We start from the raw sequence: 15,715 nt of genomic DNA, 5'->3' as shown, positions 1-15,715 counted from the left end.
AGGTTTTTCCATAAGTCACAAGATTATAATATCAAGAAGTTTATTATATATAATTCATTCCTTTAAATAAGATTTTGATAATTTTTTGGGAAATAAAATAAATCTTACTATTTGAAGAACAAAAACAATTTAACAATTATTTTCCTTAGATTTATTACAAAATTTCAATTAACATTATTTAACTTACATCTTACATTACAGATCACAGTCATGCATTAATTTATACAATAAAAAGCAACAAGGCTCTATTTTAACAGCAATTAGTTTGGAAAAAGAGCAAAATTTTTGTATTTAACCCTTCTTAATCCTAATTCATATCTTCATATGGTACTTGAAATCGAAGCATTTTTCAGCATATTTGCAAAATGAAACTAAACGAGAGTGTGGGAATTCCCCTAAAAAAAGTTGAGAGGGCTAATTTTCTATTCTGACGAAAACGTTTACACTTATCAATTGTGTGTCTTTGTTTAGAAAAAAAGCGTAATTTTTTTCACTGGACAACAGGACAAGAGACTCAGAAAGTTGTTTTCTCCATTGAGTTCAATTTATGCCACCAAGTGACTCCTCTTTCAACTATTCTTTTTATTTAAAATCTGAAAAGCTCTAACCTTCTTTCCACTGTTTGTCTATTCAGCTCCAAATAATACCGAACTGGATAATTTTACCACTTCTCAATTCCGATTCATCTTAAGTAGCTAAATTGGCGACACTCAACGGTGGTCAGGTGGCCTAGATCAAGAGTGATGGCTCTTTTCTCTGCCGGCGAATGAATTTTTATCTGACGCATGTGCGTGTCTCTGCCATTCTGGTGATTGGTAATTACTGCAATTTGGACCATGAAGGTGCGAAGAGGGTTGTCATGAATGTCTTTGATCGGAATCACAATCCACCCACTTGGCTCCGTCAATTCCACCACTTCGATTTCCTATAAAAATTCCAATTTTTTTTTTTTATTATATATGGAATAAATCTACTGCGCTTCTTGCCTGTAAATCGTTGAAATGTGTGCCTGCTCTGATTGAAATTCGACTGGGCGTGTAGCTTTCGTCCAGTTTGTAATCGGTGTAGATGCAAATGTCCTGGACGGTTGTTTTCTTTCTGAATTGGACGTTGACAAGATGAGGCAGCTGCCCGTCTGACTGCCAGTAGGTATCAACGCAATCGTCGCGTAGTTGGTCAACACCGAATCCTGGTTTGCAAGAGGACAAACTCCAAATGGCTTGCGATCCAACTTCGCGAATATTTTTGGAGAATTTTTCTGAAAATTTCAGCACACATTACATTTTTAAAATTAATTGGCCGATGATAGACATGATACGACAAATTAATTCCTGAATATAAACATAACAGGAGGAAATAATACTATATTTAAAATATACTTAAATAATATTATGAGCACTAAATATTGCAAACATACAAACCTAATGCAATCTCCAGCGATTCATTCGCCTTGTTTGCAGCCATTTTCATAGGAATTTGTTGAAAATTAGCTGATTACCACAATATAGAAAAATTTCTGATAGTCTTCAAGGCTTAAAAATTTATCAATCTTGTGTAAGAATAAGACAGATTTAAGTTAAATTAATAAAATTTTCTGAGCCCGTGTTGATTTGTTGATAAATTTGATTCGAATCTGATCAGCTGTACCGGGATGCACATTTTAAGAGTAGCCAACCAAAAGGTTTTAATGGATTCAGTAAAAATAATCGAAAATAGTATAAAATGGCGAAAATTATTTCCCAGAAATAATTTTTACATTAATATTTAATTTAAAATTTTTTTAAGGATTATTCACGTTGAAAAACTCTGTCCACGAAAATTATTTTCAAAAAGTGGGTTGGCCTCCTTGATAAATATTCGCGGCTGGCGGCAAGAAATTGGCGAAAACTGGAAAATCGTAGAGGAAGTTCCATTTCATATATTTTTTTTCTGTTTTTAGCCATACATATTAGCGAGTTTTATATAGATTAACATGCAGATAATAATTGACCGGTAAGTGTTGTCATAATCATAATCGTTGGAATTTTACAGATTATTTTACACATGTAAATCTCTATCACTCTATTCGTGTGTTTTTGTTTTGACTACATATGTATTTTTGAGAATGAGCATAATTGGCCAATGTTATTAAAATATTTTTTTATTTTTCTAGTGTTGGAACTGGAAAAATTCCTGAGTGGTCTATAATTGAGCTTCAAGGAGACCTCCAGAATAATGAAACAACAGCCTCGTTTCACGGAAAAGTGATTGGGGACTTGCATTACAATTTAGAGGTATTTATGACTGTATTATTAGTTATGAAACACAATTAAAAATAGTCTTTCTATTATTTTCTGTTAATTAAAACATGACTATATTTGTGATTCGCCAATTTTCTCAACAGGGAGAGCCCTTATTAATTATTGGCCACCATGTCCTGACAGGAAGATTAGCAAAACTAGAAAAGCCTTTGGCTATTTTGAAGAAGAAACCAAAAGATGATGAGTTTGAGGTGACGGAGTACCAGGTTCAAGGAATGGTGGTGCAAAAACTGCTGTTCAGTGAAAGGCCTCGGCCAATTGTGGATAGCACTGAAGCAATTTTTGTCAAGTGAGATGCTCTTCATATTGCACTTTCTCTTAATACTTCCACTTTTGTACTATATAAAGGCATTATTTGAATTAAATAAATAACTTTAAATGCAATCAATTAATTTGCTATTGAGCACAATTTATTATTTACTATTTCTTGTTGTCATTTGCACGGTATTTGAAAATAAATGAATATTAATTTGACATACGAGAGAGCATTTTAAGCTCTTAAAATTTGGCAAACAAGAAAAATGTTTAAAATGCAAATTAAAGCAAACTGAAAAATCACAGCTGGCTGACAATTTATGAGCTCAGTCTGAAAAAACTAGACCGTCTTGTTCGTTAGAGTGCAGTTGTTCTATCGATAAACTGAGCTGTTCCAAAGCACCCATTAGCCGGTCGAGGTTCTCTTGTCCTGACCGCAAACCTTCGTCACTCAACGGAGCATATAATTCTTGCTGTGCTCCAAGGTCAAAGTGCATTCTTGCGAGACGTTCTTGCTGTTCTCGAATAGCCTCCATTTGTTCCATGCTACAGTCCTGACCTGTAGATAGGAAGACACAAATAATGAGCAAAAACGCAATTGAGAAAAACAAAAGCTTGCCAAGCAAACATTATTTTCAGATTAGAGGTAGCTTGATTAGTTGAAAAGTATGTTTTGCTTACCAAATGCTCTCAGTTGTCCAGAATGGAAGTCTTCCAGCAGCTTCAGCAGAGCCTTTTCCATGCCCCGCACATCAGCAACATCTGAGAGAAAACAGTGGTGCTGCAGAGGTCTCACCACATTACCAACTAAATAAGCAAACAAAAAAAGAACGGCAAAACTAAATTACGAAACTAAAAATGAACAAAATTAGTAACAAAAAAAAATTGCAAATAAAATGCTAGTTAAATTATAGTCATAAAAAATATCAAGCGGCTAATAGTTGTTTATGGGAACTATATAAACATTTTTATAAATACCAAAACCAAAATTGACCTTACCCACACTTTCTTTTGCATGCCAAAAATAAAAATTTATTAACTGCCCAAACATATAAACAGAAAAAAATGTGAAATAGTTGTAAATGGTGCTAATGCATTTCATAGTGAATTGTTAAACTGTGTCACACAATGAATGATCATAAAAAAGTGCGCCATACCCTTTCTTGGCTTGTGCATTCTGGCTGCAGATCGAACAGAGCCTTGCCGAGTGTCCAAATTCTTGTCTCTGCTCTCAGACTTTTCATTAACATAAACCACTTTTGTCGTCATTGCGGGCATTGGAGTTTGACTTTTTGCTTCTCTCGATGGCTGCAATTCCTAATAATCGAATGAAAGTGAAACCATATTAAAAATAAATTTACATCAGGCTGTTATTTCATTATATATATTATGATGTAGCAATAATGTTAAATGCTGAGCAAGGACAAAAGGCAAAAATTGTTTACCTTTGCTGGACTGCTCGAAGATTTGTTTCTCATTCTTGCTGGGGGCATGACAGGTGGAGGCGGTGGTTGATCTTCCCGTTCTGGAGAATCCTCTTCGTCGGCCTCAGTAGAGAGCATCAACTGGCGCAATTCGCACTCCTCCCCCATCATGATAAGGGGACAATACTCCTTTATGCACTCTTGAGATAACAAAAGTCCAGCAACTTTAATCCTGTTTGATAAAATTTTCAATTAGTATTCACTCTTGAACATTTTGTTTGTTTTGTTAGCATATTGATTGATATTGATGGATGAAGATTAAATAATGCATATGCAACAACATTAATTTTCTATGAAGTATGAACTTAAAAAAAGACAAATATCGTTATTAGAGAAAAAAAAATTTAAAAAAAACTTCAAATAATGAAGGGGATGAATAAGTGTTAAAAATTTACAAACGTATTTACTGTAGTGAATTGCAATATTTTAAATTTCAGCTTGTGTGTTTATCTCTGTGCAAAAAGTCTTGATACACGAATGAGCTCAAATTAATATAGCTTATGTATTTAAATTTAATTCATTGCTACAATTCTTTTGAATGTAGTTAGACCAATGGATGAGCCATTTATTAATGATGGCGCCTTCTTTGGCTCCGTGGCGCCGTCAAGTCTCTGCGCCCCCTTGCTTTTGGACACACTTTGAGCCCGGTTCGCACCTGCTGGGTCAACATCGCCTAGCCAGCCTTGTCCGACCGTACACGGTGCAGATCTCAGCAATATTTAAAGGCCTCAGCTCTCTACCGGGTATTTTCTAGAGAGAAATTCCTTTGACACTTGACATAAGTGCAAAAAATACTTTTTTAGTGAATCAGCTGAATTTCAATCTGACCAATAGAACTGAAAAAATATACCGTAATGCTGCCGTAATGTTATTTTTAAGTTTTATATTTTTCACCAAATAAATCAATTTTAATCTTATACTTATTTTTTTATAATTTTTAAAAATTAAGATAATTAAATTTTTGTAAAAAAATTATCATTTTAAACGGATTTATTTTATTTTATTGACTTCTTGAACATTATTATGTTGGCAACAATGGTACTAGGCTAGCTGTTTTGCGGGAAAACCTTGTAAACACGATTGATGTTTGTGAAGTCGCACCTTCCAGCCTTTCCGGAGTTCAGCTGAGCCCATTTTCCAGCCACTTCCACTGCCGAATCGTTTTCCAGCAGCTCTAATCTGTCGGGAACCGTACCTCGTTTACATAAAGTGAGCAAACGCCCCTGAAAGGTCGCCCGAGAGGCCTTTCTGGTGACATCACAAAACAAGGCCACAGTCTCCCGTTAGTTCACGGTTGTACTTCTTACTTGCGCCTTGATTGCGAGGCTTCCGGACCTCCGTTTGGCCTTATCAATCAAAAGGTCCTCTTCAAGCTTCCCTGTGATTTCTGATCAGGGCGCCATAGTTAATTATTTAATCTCCCTGTAAGCCTGCAACCTTCACCTTGGTCTGTAGCCTAGTTACCTAGATTGCAATTTTCTTTTCGCCAGGAAGTTCCATATTTCACGAAAATGCGAATTCTTTACTTCAAAGTTTTAAAATGAAAATCATGTCTTATTTATATCAACCTTTGTTTTCAGCGGATACCATGTCTGTGTTGAACCAGAGTGGAGAGGAGCCAGTAGAATGTCCTCTGTGTATGGAGCAGTTGGAGGTGGATGACCTCAACTTCCATCCTTGCACCTGCGGTTACCAGGTAATATCGTTCAGATTTTAATTAAATAAAACTGCCTTGCCTTTTTTTTTGTCATTTTTTAAAATAATTTCAAAATTTTCCCATAGTTCAATTATATATATACACTCGCCTCAAACTTACCGAAATAACAAATTTTTTCTTCAAGATAAAATTAATTGAAAGTGTCAATAAAATAAAAATATTAGTAACAAGTGTTTTCTTTCTGTAGATATGTCGGTTCTGCTGGCATCGGATAAGAACCGATGAAAATGGGCTGTGTCCAGCATGTCGTCGGGCATACTCGGAAAACCCAGCGAATTTTCGACCTCTAACCACTTCTGAGGTGCAGCGGCTGAAGGCTGAGAAGCGAATGCGAGAGCAGCAGAGGAAGCAGAAGGTGATTGAGTCTCGGCAACATCTGGCGGCTGTGAGAGTAGTGCAGAAAAACCTGGTATTTGTTCTTGGTTTGCCTGCAAGACTGACTGACGCTGAGGTAAGTTTTCTGCTATTTTCTTCTCTTTCCACCTGCATAAAATTTTGTCCCTCCAGGTTCTTAAAAAGCACGAGTACTTCGGCAAATTCGGGCGCATACAAAAAGTGGTGATAAACCAGAGTACCTCTTATGCTGGAACTCAGGTAATTGTCTGTTTAGGGATTTGTGCCGGGATATTTATTCAATTTAAATTTATCAGGGTCCAAGTGCAAGTGCGTATGTCACATACCATCGAAGTGATGATGCCCTGCGTGCAATCTCGGCTGTCAACAATACCCTCGTAGATAGCCGCTCGCTCAAGGTATCGCTTGGTACCACCAAGTATTGTTCCAACTTTCTAAAAAACCAACAGTGCCCTCGAGCAGAGTGCATGTACTTGCACGATTTAGGTAATTTCATTGGTCTTGTACTCTAAATCAACTGACATGGAATAACTCAGGTGACTCCGAGGCAAGTTTCACTAAAGAAGACATGCAACAGGGCAAGCATCAGGAATACGAAAGAAAGCTTTACGACCAGATGTTAATCAATACTTCTAGTAATCAAGTCAGAGAAAGGTTTGCCTTGTTTTCAAATGTTTACCCACTTGTTCTGATTTTTGGAAAAAATTTTACAGCAGCAGTGATAATCCACCTAAAGCTACTGTCACGGCACCTGCAGCTCCTGCCTGGGGAATTAATAGTACAGAGGAGCCGTGGCCCACGCTCAGTGAAGAGCTAGAGGAGAACAGTGTGCCCCCTGCTGCAGATAAAAAGAAAAAAGAAGCAGACGAACCATCAAAGTGTGTACCTGCTTAAGTTTTTTTCTCAGTTGATAAAATAAACTTTATTTACAGGAGTCGCAGGAAAAGAAAAGGCAGGTCAAGAGGCAAGCATGGTAGTAAAAAACAAGCTTCCGAGTCAAATGGAAGAGAGCTTTCACCGTCCCCACCACCAAACGATAGCTCTACGGGTCATAATAGCGATAGTAGAAATGGGAATGTGCAATCATTACAAAAATCATCATCACTTTCATCAAGCACATCATCAATTTCTGATGATGCTAATGGAAAGGAAGATGCTAAAGGTCTGAATGGAAATTTTTTTGATGAACACTAATTCAAAGTTTTCTTGAAATAGATGAAGATTTGCAGCATGAAACTGTTCAAGTTGCCACAGAAACCTCTCCTCCGCCAGTTAATTTAAGTTCAGAGAGTTTTGATTGGCAAACCGCTTTTGGATTCAAGTCAGAATCTTTAACAAATGGTAAAATTGTGGCTTGATATGCATGCTAAATTATTAATTTTATTTCAAATTGATTGAAGGATCTAAAAACATGACTTTGTGTGATGAAGACGAGGAAGACGATGATCTGGGTTTTGATCCTTTTGCTGAAACCCAGAAAGGATTGGCAGAATTAATGGAGAGCGAAAAGAAGCAGCAGCAGCAACATAGACTTCAGCAGAGCAGGTCCATGACGACCATTCAGCAGCAGCAGACAACCACCCTTCAGCAGCTTTTCCGGGCCTCTGAATTGCACCGGCACACCTCCCACCTAGATCTGCCTTACGAAATTGATGCTAGGCCACCGCCACCACCTGGTTTCAACGGACCATCTCTTCCCTTCAACAGGCCGATGCATCAAAGAAGTTAGTACTGCTTTCTTTTGAATTTAAAAACTTACTTTTAAAATTTTCTCAGCAAATGAAGTGGGTCATCATGCTGACCTTGGTACTATGGAAAATGCGTCTTCGCCTTTTAGCCGGATTTTGGGAAATAAAGATATTAAGCCACCTTCCCAACCAAATTTTAGCTTCTCTGATTGGCAGGCACTTTTGCCTAATCTGGGAAGCAGTTATTTAAACAATGGTGCCCATCGAAGTACTCCTGCACAGCAAAGACGTAAGCCCACGTAATTTGTCATTCTGGTGTCTTTTATTTAAAGAAAATGTTCAACTCCAGCTGTTCAAAATGATTGGACCGCTATGGATCCAGCTATAATGGCAGCAAGTGCATGTCCAAGAGCTGAGCCTAGCTGGGGTCTCATGGAGCAAAACAGTCTCTTCCCGTCCAGTAGCTCGCGCACAAATCTAGGTATAATGCTTTTTGTTTTTTGTGCTCAAGTAGTAAGTTGTGATTTTTTTATTATTCATTAGGCTGGCCTGGCAAACTGGCTCCACCTCCGGGTTTCTCGCGACCATTTTAAGAGGATCCGTAAGAAGCAAAAGGTGCCTTGACCAGAAAGTGCTGCCCAAGTTAAGGCCCGTTTGTCTTGTCCTGGATTATCCTGGCCCTGCCGCGAGTATTTTTGGATTTCATATATTGATTACGAGAAGTGAATTCTCCTTGTTCCCTTTGATGAGAAACCAATGCAATACAATAAATCATGTAATGTACACATTCATTATCGACCAATATTGAAATTATTGAAGTTTTCCCTGCAGTTAATGAAATTTTCATTAAATGATAAATCATCTTTCATTTGGAAGTTTCTAAAAGCTTATTTTATTATCAAGATTTAAAACAAAAACTGCAACACAGTACTTCATGAGAAACATTTCTTTATGTGCAAAAGTATAATGGTGGCTTAGATAAAAAAATCGAGCTTAAAAATAATATCAAGAGCATACCAAATATCATTTTCCAGGATTGGTATTCATTCTAAAATGCATAATTATGTTAAGAGAAGCATCACGTTAAGGAATCATGTAGTTCATTTTTCATTTACTTCATTGGGGTGTTGTGCTTGTTGTGAGAGTCTGGTGTGTAAGTGAAGAGTATTCCAAGCACCCAGATATGGAGAAGCAGCTGAAATTATAAATTTTATAAAACCATTAAACTCTACTTGCATAACAGTTTACCATATAGGCAATAAGACAAATTTTTGCCAACGGGTGACGTCTCATCAAAGAACCAGCTAGAGAATCAAATGTTGAATATGCTCTGCGCACCCTTCTGCTCATCCCAGAGTCAACAAGCCTTTCTCGAAGAAAACCAGACATCATTCCTGCTTTGGCTGTAAAATTTACGTGAATTGGCTTATTGTTAGTGAAACGTTTATTTTTTAATATGGGTTTTCTAACCATCGTCAGTTGTATTCATATCGCAAGCTATCATGCCTGAGCTGTAAACATGTGCAGATTCTCGCAGCCGCAACTATATAATAGGAATATTGTAGTGAGCTATTAAAAATTTGAATCAGTTTACTTCTGTTTTTTCCAGCTGCAACCTCATCGCATTTCTCTCCGCAGTCAAAATTTCAACAGCCTGCTGCTTTTTAACTAGAGTTGCCGTCAAGCTTCGCACCTTATTGTCTAAATCAACCATCTACAAATTATATTTTAGTTAACCAAGAATGAGAGAGAATTATGTTAAATACATAGTCTGAATTTATATCAGGTTGCGTGGGTCTGCTTGGGGGCTTTGACACCTGAGCCGTTTTAAGTTTGTCGCATTCGTGGCTTAATCTAACCACTTCACTCCTCTGTCTATCCAATTCCTGTTAAATAAATTTATTGAGGTGGTCTAGGCATTTTTAGGTGAATAAATTAACCTCTTTGTAAAATATAATTTCGTGCTCGGCTGATGTCAATGTTTGTTTTGTTACATCCAACGATGCCTGCACCTCATTCAAAGCCCTCGCTATCTGCGTTTTCTCCTCTTCCCTGAGAGACAATTCTGCCCTAACAGCCGATAACTGGTTGCTAACCTCTTCATTTCCTAATCTGCAAAAATATATATTTAGCTTAAGCACCAAATTTAATAGGAATAGAGCACCTCAACAATTTAATTTCCTCATTTTCCAGCTTGTCCTCTTGCTGCAGCTCTTGTTCAGTGGGCTGATGGTCTTTCAACCTTGCAATTAGAGTGTCCTTTTCACTCAAGACACTCTGCGCTCGAGTCCTGTATTTTTCAAAGTTTTCTCGCAAAGTGGTTAGCTCTTGCTGAACTGCATTCAGCTCCATGCCCAGCCTAGCATTTTCTTTTGACAGTGTGCTGGTGGCTGCTTCGTGGTCCTTGGATAGTTTGGAGAGTCGTTCAATTTCGGTCGACAGCTCAAAGTGTGACTCTGATTTTAAGGCCCTAAGCTCAGTCAAATCCTTGCTCAACTGCTGAGCTTCGCTTCGGGACGTTTGCAAGGCAAGTTCGTACTCCGTGATTTTTGCTTGACGAGAAATTAATTCCTCTTGGTCTGTATTAATTAAAGGATTAGGAACATAAGAACCTGCAGCAAAATTATGGTACCCCTTTCATGCTGCTTCACCCTTTTCAATAACCTGGACACCTCTAGATTTAAACTCTCAATTTCTGACTTTAGGAATGTGTTTTCTGTTCTCATCGCTGACGAATGCTCCCCGTCAACACTATCCGGAATGGTGATGCTTGTACTGGTTAAGGTTTTTTTTTTTTATTAAATTGTGATATAATTTAATATAGATTAAATTTTTACCTGGGGCTTATTTGGTCGCTGTCAAAGTTTGAAGAACCATTTAAATATCTCATTATCTCCTCATCCTCGCTCACTTTTTTCTTTCGAGTAGCTTTCAAAGAGCTACTTTTTGTGTTCCTCAGTTGCGACAAAGTGGTTCCTTTCTTTGGAGTGGAGGTGCCACTTCTATTTTTGGAGATTGTTCAAATTATTATACTTGAATAATAATTCAAAAATAAATTACGGTTGTGGTGGCGAGAACAGAGCTCCGTCAGGCAGGGTTTCCGACCCAATCTCAGCTGGAACGTCGACGGCAACGGCCCTCGAGGGTGCATCAGCAATATTCAGAGCTACAGCAGCATTCTTGTCCAGCTTTTCCAGCATTGACTCTGCCTTGCTGGCAATTTCCGTAAACCAAGACATTTTTCAAACTAAAATTTACAGAATGAAGTAGATTAAATTCTATGATCAAGCAGTAAATTTGCATTTTATAGTAAAAAATTAACAATATTATACCTCTTGCCTGAGTGAATTAGATTTATTAACAAGGACAAGCACAGTCCATTCTTAATCTTTATCACAACGATAAATCGGTGCTTAGGTCGAGTTGTCGAGTTGTCATTTTTTTGTTTTCTCTTTTCTCCATTATTTTTGTACGGCCAGCTGTGAGAGGCGAATTTGCCAATTTAGCCAACCCGCACATGTATATAATATCTCATGATAACCAAAATCATTCTTAATTCCGATATAAAATAGCGATTTATAATTTTTATTTTACCATTTTAATATACATTAAAAATATTTTTAACATGAAATATATTATTTTTCATAAATTATAAAAACCTAAGAATGGATTTATGTTGGTAAATTACCATGGCCTTGAGTTTGTTGCATCCATCTCTCAGATTTTTGACTTGTCAATACAATCGAGGCCAAAAGTCACCAAAATAGAACAATTATTCCAGTCGTGTGACCTTACCGGTCAATCAAAGGGCTGGAGGACCTGCCTTTAACCATGACCATCCTCCAGTCGATGGTTTTCGTCACCTTCACGCTTCTCTTCGCCTCTGGAACACCAGCCAGCAATGAATCTGGTTTGTTCATGGCCAATCTTTTGCTCATATCTGAAACGTATTAATTATAATTCAATCGATTTTTTTTTGCATTTGCAGCTGAACAATCAATTGTGAAGTGTCCACCGATCGAACTCTTTCTGGACAACACCTTGCAGATGCAGATTCGGTTCGCCAACGAGGGTGTCCTGGACCGAGCTGTCTTTTCCTGCTTGCCTGGTTATCACTTGTCAGGACAGCAGGAGGCTACCTGCCAATTCGGACGCTGGAATCTTGAAGATTTTCCTTCATGCGTATCATGTAAGTATTACGCACACATTTACCTACTTAAAATCAAAAGAAATATTGTACCTTTAAAATTATGAAAACTGATTGTATTGTATTTTAAATTAATTTGTCAGGAAAATTATTTATAAATTATACCTATTGCTTTATAGATTGTCGTCAACCACAAGACATAGAGAATGGGGGCTTAGACATTGGTCAAGCTCCAGTTAAGGGTTTAGGCTACCCTAATGGCACTGTAGCAACATACTCTTGTGCGCCTGGCTACCAATTGGAACCAAGTGGTGCCTCTGGCAAAAAGGTTTGCCTAAACGAAATCTGGACCGGACAGTCTGTTACTTGTGGTAAGTTTTTAAATTCACTTGAAATCTATCAGAGTATATTTAAAATTTATTTATCGTTCTCATGTTTATCCTGCTGCAACTATGATATTCCTGAAAAAAAAATTAATCTAGTAATAATACACAAAAGATTTTTATTACTTTTTCGCGATTGAATTTGTATTACATTTATTTATTTAATCATTTTAAAATGAATTATTGTGCTTTTTGCGTTACAAATTTGCATATATATGCTAAAACGTTGGCTAATTTTATTTATTACAGTTAAAAAAGATGGCTGTGTGCTGGAAGGCACCCTTGTGGACGGCTACACGATCGTCGAAAATGAGAGTCTACACAAGGTGCGTTACGGCTGCAAAAGCGGCTACCACCTTGTCGGGCCCCAAGAGAGGAAATGTCTCGGCGGAATGTGGATTCCGCCCTACATGCCCCAATGCGCCAAGAAGTCCTTTCAGGGTGAGTGGAAGCAAACAACTTTTCTCTCATTACGCTTGAGCAAAATTTATGGACTCGTGACAGAGCACTTGGGAATAATCGGGAAATAGGCGTTGGTGGAGTTCGATCGTTAAACTCAATTAAAGCCGCTTGTCCCGCGCGAGAACGAAATTAGTTTGATTGCAAACTGGACTGCAAAATTTACAGTCGAGATTGGTATCGGGCGCGCGAAAAACGAGGCTGGCGCTCGGCTTTGACGCTAATCAGCCTGCTTGGGGCCTTCCGCGATTGAAACTTTTCTGCGCGCACCCACTTGAGTCGGGTAGCGGCAATTAATCATGCAAATGAGCCAGCGTGGAGATTTATTCCTCAATTATCGGTCGGCCGGGCGGGCGGCGGGCGTGGTCGGCGATGCGACACCTAATTATCGCTGCCTGCGCATCGAATTCAAATTCCCTGGCACCTGCAGGACACTTATCTGATCGCTAGAGCCATGTTTGCCGCCGATACTCTCCCGCCCGACCGACACCTTTTCGACTCTTTTTGCACCGCCAGATTAATTACTTTATTTCGACGCCGCTTTTTTCCATCGATCGTCGATAATATGCAAAGTTGGCTTTTGAAAATATTTATGTAATGAATTAAGAGCTCAGCTATCTTCTGAGATTCCTCATTTGAAAATTTTTACCGTAAAATTAAAATGAAGGGAAAGTAATCTTAAAAGGCTCATTAAATTTCAATTTTTCGCAATTTTCATTGCTGTTCATTAAATGTGCACATCGTTCTATAACAATTAAAGTCACACTTTTTATTGTTTAAGTTAATTTAACATTACATAGCAAACTCTAATTTATTATATTTTATGAGATAAGAAGTTTCTTCATAGAGCAGCTATAGAAGGTAATTAGATTTTAGTGAAAGGTGATGTTAATAACAGGTTAATAACATGAAGTATTACAATTTTTCATATAGAGAATTTATTTTTCAATAGAAAAAAAGTGGATTTTGCAAGTTCAGCCAGTTCAACAATTAGAAAAGAAATGAATTTTTATTGATCAAATAATCTATAATAATTGTTTTTTTAAGTATATGAAAATTTGGGAAGAAAAGAAAAATTTAAAAAAACTTGTGGAAAAAAATTATTTTTGTCTTGTTCAGCAAAAATGATGTTTTAACTCTTACATGATACCCACGAAACTGGAATTTTCTCGCTGCTTCTGATGTCTTATGTTCGGGTACTGTCAGCGCGAAAATTACCACTGGCTACTACAAGAAAATAACAGACATTATACACTGCCGGAGAAAATTTCACAAATAGACACATGATAAGAAAACAGCGGGCCCGGGGCTGATGGAATCGTGGCGAAAAGGAGACGCAAGAAGTGGAATACATTTTCTACAAAGCGAAATTTGCATGCGTGTTCCGAGGCTGGGTAGATTAATTAGCCGCGATTATACTTGCGAGTAACTCGAGGCTCGGCGGGTTTGTCAGCGCGACCGAAAATGTATAATGCTCACTCTCTGCGAATTCGCGCGATTGCGGCTGCGTTGATTAGCGCCCGAGAGAGCTGCCGGGCTGCGAAATCGACCGTTTAATTAGATTACAGATCGTGCGGACAGATACAAAGTCGAGCAAACGGACACACCTCCTGGACCAACATGTTAATTAGATTCGGCTCGCTCACCCGCGGATAATTAAACTGCGTGCGAATTTTAAACAAACATGCTCTCGCCCAGATAACACACTTTAATTAAATCATAACTGGAAGAGATAATCCAGCGATGATTCCTCTCGCCTGTCCGAAGAAACACAACCGCCTGTCCGATTTCGCTGCCAGCGGTGCTTTTTCGAAAAGAGAGAAGAAGAAGAAGGTGATACCGTTCTAGAGTTTCACCAGCCGGCTAATGGCGCGAGCTGAATCCGTGCACACTGAAATGTGATCCTTCTTTTTGCCGACGCGCCTGCAATCTCTTTGCAAACAAATCAAAAGTTAATTGCTGTGTACACAAGAGTTGGAATCCCAAACTGGTGCTAAGAATTGGTTCCCATTTTAATTATTTGTAATTCAAACTTCCAACTCAGAAAATTTAATTTTGCCTAGAAATTATTATTTTAACTATTTACCAAAGTTTTTATCAAAATTCAAAATGTTTTTGAGCGCATTGAATAGAAACAGCTTTGAATTTTCCCAATTAAAAGGAAATTTAAAAAAATGAACTTTATTGTTTGAGCAGTCAAAAAGAAAGGTCAAATTCTTCAAATATTTAAAAGCACCTCTCGATCTTTCACCCCTCGTTGCCTTTTTGATGCCGTTGAAGCCTGAATTGTATTCAGGCGCGGACTTTTAAGGATGCGCGATTTTGAGAAATGATTTGGGCGCGGGGGCACGAATAGTGTCTCTCGTCTCGTCACCCGGCAATTAGGATAATTGTGGCCGCGCTCAGGGTAATGACAACGGAGAGGAGCCTCCGTGGGTGGCGCGTCTCATGATTTGGGCAGGAAACGCGTTCGAAGAGGAAGAAATAATGAGATCCGTTTGGGTAACAAGGTGTGAAACACCGGCTAATGGCGCGTCACTCGCGCTCATTTGCATTGCCACACACGCAGTGACACGTGCAACATCCAAAGTCGTGTTTGTGTGAATTTATACATAGGAATATTTACTATCCCGATCAAACGCAAAACTCTCAGGATTTTATTTATTTTTTTACTTCTGCCATTGCGAATGGAATTACCATAATTTCGAAATACCAGCAACAGAAGAAAGCGCGACACTCGCTGAAATTAAGTAATCTTTGGCGACTTTTATAATAGCGGAGAAGGACACGACAATATTTCACAGCTGCGACCACAGAAGATAAAAGAAAACGTCAAAAGTCTTCCCGTTCATTAGCGGCTGAGTTATTCAAATTTGTGTGTATGTGTCCTTTCTAATTCACCACACAATGATAATTCAATTTAAAAGG

The 15,715-nt window shown here is 38.1% G+C and overlaps 6 protein-coding genes across 10 annotated transcripts in view; 3 read left to right on the top strand and 3 right to left on the bottom strand.

Annotated features, from left to right (window-relative positions):
• Nucleotides 1-136: 136 nt before the first annotated feature.
• LOC132200318 (anaphase-promoting complex subunit 10) lies at nt 137-1,637 on the bottom strand. Its single transcript, XM_059625700.1, has 3 exons — nt 1,422-1,637; nt 987-1,258; nt 137-925 (listed from the first exon to the last, which is right to left on the bottom strand). The coding sequence occupies exons 1-3, from the start codon at nt 1,468-1,470 to the stop codon at nt 683-685; spliced, it is 564 nt and encodes a 187-aa protein (XP_059481683.1). The 5' UTR covers nt 1,471-1,637; the 3' UTR covers nt 137-682.
• A 218-nt stretch (nt 1,638-1,855) lies between these two features.
• Nucleotides 1,856-2,692, top strand: LOC132199810 (chromosome transmission fidelity protein 8 homolog). Its single transcript, XM_059624832.1, has 3 exons — nt 1,856-1,992; nt 2,153-2,273; nt 2,384-2,692. Exons 1-3 carry the CDS (start codon nt 1,973-1,975, stop codon nt 2,591-2,593), a joined length of 351 nt encoding a protein of 116 aa, XP_059480815.1. The 5' UTR covers nt 1,856-1,972; the 3' UTR covers nt 2,594-2,692.
• Nucleotides 2,680-4,851, bottom strand: LOC132199809 (coiled-coil domain-containing protein 28A). 3 transcript variants are annotated; one of them, XM_059624829.1, is made up of 5 exons: nt 4,695-4,851; nt 4,001-4,211; nt 3,713-3,872; nt 3,237-3,362; nt 2,680-3,114 (listed from the first exon to the last, which is right to left on the bottom strand). In XM_059624829.1, exons 2-5 carry the CDS (start codon nt 4,148-4,150, stop codon nt 2,882-2,884), a joined length of 669 nt encoding a protein of 222 aa, XP_059480812.1. In that variant the 5' UTR covers nt 4,151-4,211; nt 4,695-4,851; the 3' UTR covers nt 2,680-2,881. The 3 variants fall into 3 exon arrangements, with proteins under 3 accessions (XP_059480812.1, XP_059480814.1, XP_059480813.1); XM_059624831.1 differs by having other exon boundaries at nt 3,237-3,317; XM_059624830.1 differs by lacking the exon at nt 4,695-4,851 and adding an exon at nt 4,447-4,607.
• Nucleotides 4,852-5,083: 232 nt separating this feature from the next.
• Nucleotides 5,084-8,596, top strand: LOC132199992 (CCR4-NOT transcription complex subunit 4-like). Of its 3 annotated transcripts, none has more exons than XM_059625136.1 (13): nt 5,084-5,248; nt 5,620-5,735; nt 5,944-6,207; nt 6,264-6,350; nt 6,407-6,596; nt 6,647-6,764; nt 6,827-6,988; nt 7,043-7,272; nt 7,326-7,451; nt 7,511-7,834; nt 7,887-8,087; nt 8,148-8,279; nt 8,342-8,596. In XM_059625136.1, exons 2-13 carry the CDS (start codon nt 5,628-5,630, stop codon nt 8,389-8,391), a joined length of 1,992 nt encoding a protein of 663 aa, XP_059481119.1. In that variant the 5' UTR covers nt 5,084-5,248; nt 5,620-5,627; the 3' UTR covers nt 8,392-8,596. The 3 variants fall into 3 exon arrangements, with proteins under 3 accessions (XP_059481119.1, XP_059481117.1, XP_059481118.1); XM_059625134.1 differs by having other exon boundaries at nt 6,824-6,988; XM_059625135.1 differs by having other exon boundaries at nt 5,084-5,321; nt 6,824-6,988.
• Nucleotides 8,597-8,667: 71 nt separating this feature from the next.
• LOC132199994 (golgin-84) lies at nt 8,668-11,287 on the bottom strand. Its single transcript, XM_059625140.1, has 11 exons — nt 11,131-11,287; nt 10,859-11,045; nt 10,636-10,800; nt 10,431-10,573; nt 9,963-10,377; nt 9,739-9,910; nt 9,565-9,684; nt 9,393-9,512; nt 9,269-9,341; nt 9,047-9,201; nt 8,668-8,993 (listed from the first exon to the last, which is right to left on the bottom strand). The coding sequence occupies exons 2-11, from the start codon at nt 11,035-11,037 to the stop codon at nt 8,910-8,912; spliced, it is 1,626 nt and encodes a 541-aa protein (XP_059481123.1). The 5' UTR covers nt 11,038-11,045; nt 11,131-11,287; the 3' UTR covers nt 8,668-8,909.
• Nucleotides 11,288-11,491: 204 nt separating this feature from the next.
• The window catches only part of LOC132199993 (uncharacterized), a 46,752-nt gene continuing 42,528 nt past the window's right edge, over nt 11,492-15,715 (top strand). The window contains exons 1-4 of the mRNA XM_059625137.1: nt 11,492-11,708; nt 11,787-11,987; nt 12,125-12,316; nt 12,578-12,769. Coding sequence (XP_059481120.1) covers nt 11,630-11,708; nt 11,787-11,987; nt 12,125-12,316; nt 12,578-12,769 — 664 coding nt within the window. The 5' untranslated portion in view covers nt 11,492-11,629. The remainder of the gene's footprint in view (nt 11,709-11,786; nt 11,988-12,124; nt 12,317-12,577; nt 12,770-15,715) is intronic.

Source organism: Neocloeon triangulifer, unplaced genomic scaffold (assembly GCF_031216515.1).
Source record: "Neocloeon triangulifer isolate White Clay Creek 2 clone unplaced genomic scaffold, ASM3121651v1 ptg000014l, whole genome shotgun sequence".
Taxonomy (NCBI): domain Eukaryota; kingdom Metazoa; phylum Arthropoda; class Insecta; order Ephemeroptera; family Baetidae; genus Neocloeon; species Neocloeon triangulifer.
The sequence above is the reverse complement of the archived record's forward strand: the minus strand, read 5'-3'. Positions and strand labels throughout refer to the sequence as shown.

What these genes read in the sequence shown, in the direction of transcription:
- LOC132199810 (XM_059624832.1), top strand. Translation starts at nt 1,973, where the DNA reads ATGCAGATAATAATTGACCG. An exon ending in ATGCAGATAATAATTGACCG is followed by an intron (nt 1,993 to 2,152) that starts GTAAGTGTTGTC and finishes TTATTTTTCTAG; the next exon opens with TGTTGGAACTGGAAAAATTC. An exon ending in ACTTGCATTACAATTTAGAG is followed by an intron (nt 2,274 to 2,383) that starts GTATTTATGACT and finishes TTTTCTCAACAG; the next exon opens with GGAGAGCCCTTATTAATTAT.
- LOC132200318 (XM_059625700.1), bottom strand. Translation starts at nt 1,470, where the DNA reads ATGAAAATGGCTGCAAACAAGGCGAATGAATCGCTGGAGATTGCATTA. An exon ending in ATCGCTGGAGATTGCATTAG is followed by an intron (nt 1,259 to 1,421) that starts GTTTGTATGTTT and finishes TGAAATTTTCAG; the next exon opens with AAAAATTCTCCAAAAATATT. An exon ending in CACATTTCAACGATTTACAG is followed by an intron (nt 926 to 986) that starts GCAAGAAGCGCA and finishes GAATTTTTATAG; the next exon opens with GAAATCGAAGTGGTGGAATT.
- LOC132199809 (XM_059624829.1), bottom strand. Translation starts at nt 4,150, where the DNA reads ATGATGGGGGAGGAGTGCGAATTGCGCCAGTTGATGCTCTCTACTGAG. An exon ending in CTTCGAGCAGTCCAGCAAAG is followed by an intron (nt 3,873 to 4,000) that starts GTAAACAATTTT and finishes TTCGATTATTAG; the next exon opens with GAATTGCAGCCATCGAGAGA. An exon ending in TGGACAACTGAGAGCATTTG is followed by an intron (nt 3,115 to 3,236) that starts GTAAGCAAAACA and finishes TCCTATCTACAG; the next exon opens with GTCAGGACTGTAGCATGGAA.
- LOC132199992 (XM_059625134.1), top strand. Translation starts at nt 5,628, where the DNA reads ATGTCTGTGTTGAACCAGAGTGGAGAGGAGCCAGTAGAATGTCCTCTG. An exon ending in CATGTACTTGCACGATTTAG is followed by an intron (nt 6,597 to 6,646) that starts GTAATTTCATTG and finishes GGAATAACTCAG; the next exon opens with GTGACTCCGAGGCAAGTTTC. An exon ending in AGTAATCAAGTCAGAGAAAG is followed by an intron (nt 6,765 to 6,823) that starts GTTTGCCTTGTT and finishes AAAATTTTACAG; the next exon opens with CAGCAGTGATAATCCACCTA.
- LOC132199994 (XM_059625140.1), bottom strand. Translation starts at nt 11,037, where the DNA reads ATGTCTTGGTTTACGGAAATTGCCAGCAAGGCAGAGTCAATGCTGGAA. An exon ending in GAGGAAATTAAATTGTTGAG is followed by an intron (nt 9,911 to 9,962) that starts GTGCTCTATTCC and finishes ATATTTTTGCAG; the next exon opens with ATTAGGAAATGAAGAGGTTA. An exon ending in AAATTATATTTTACAAAGAG is followed by an intron (nt 9,685 to 9,738) that starts GTTAATTTATTC and finishes TTTATTTAACAG; the next exon opens with GAATTGGATAGACAGAGGAG.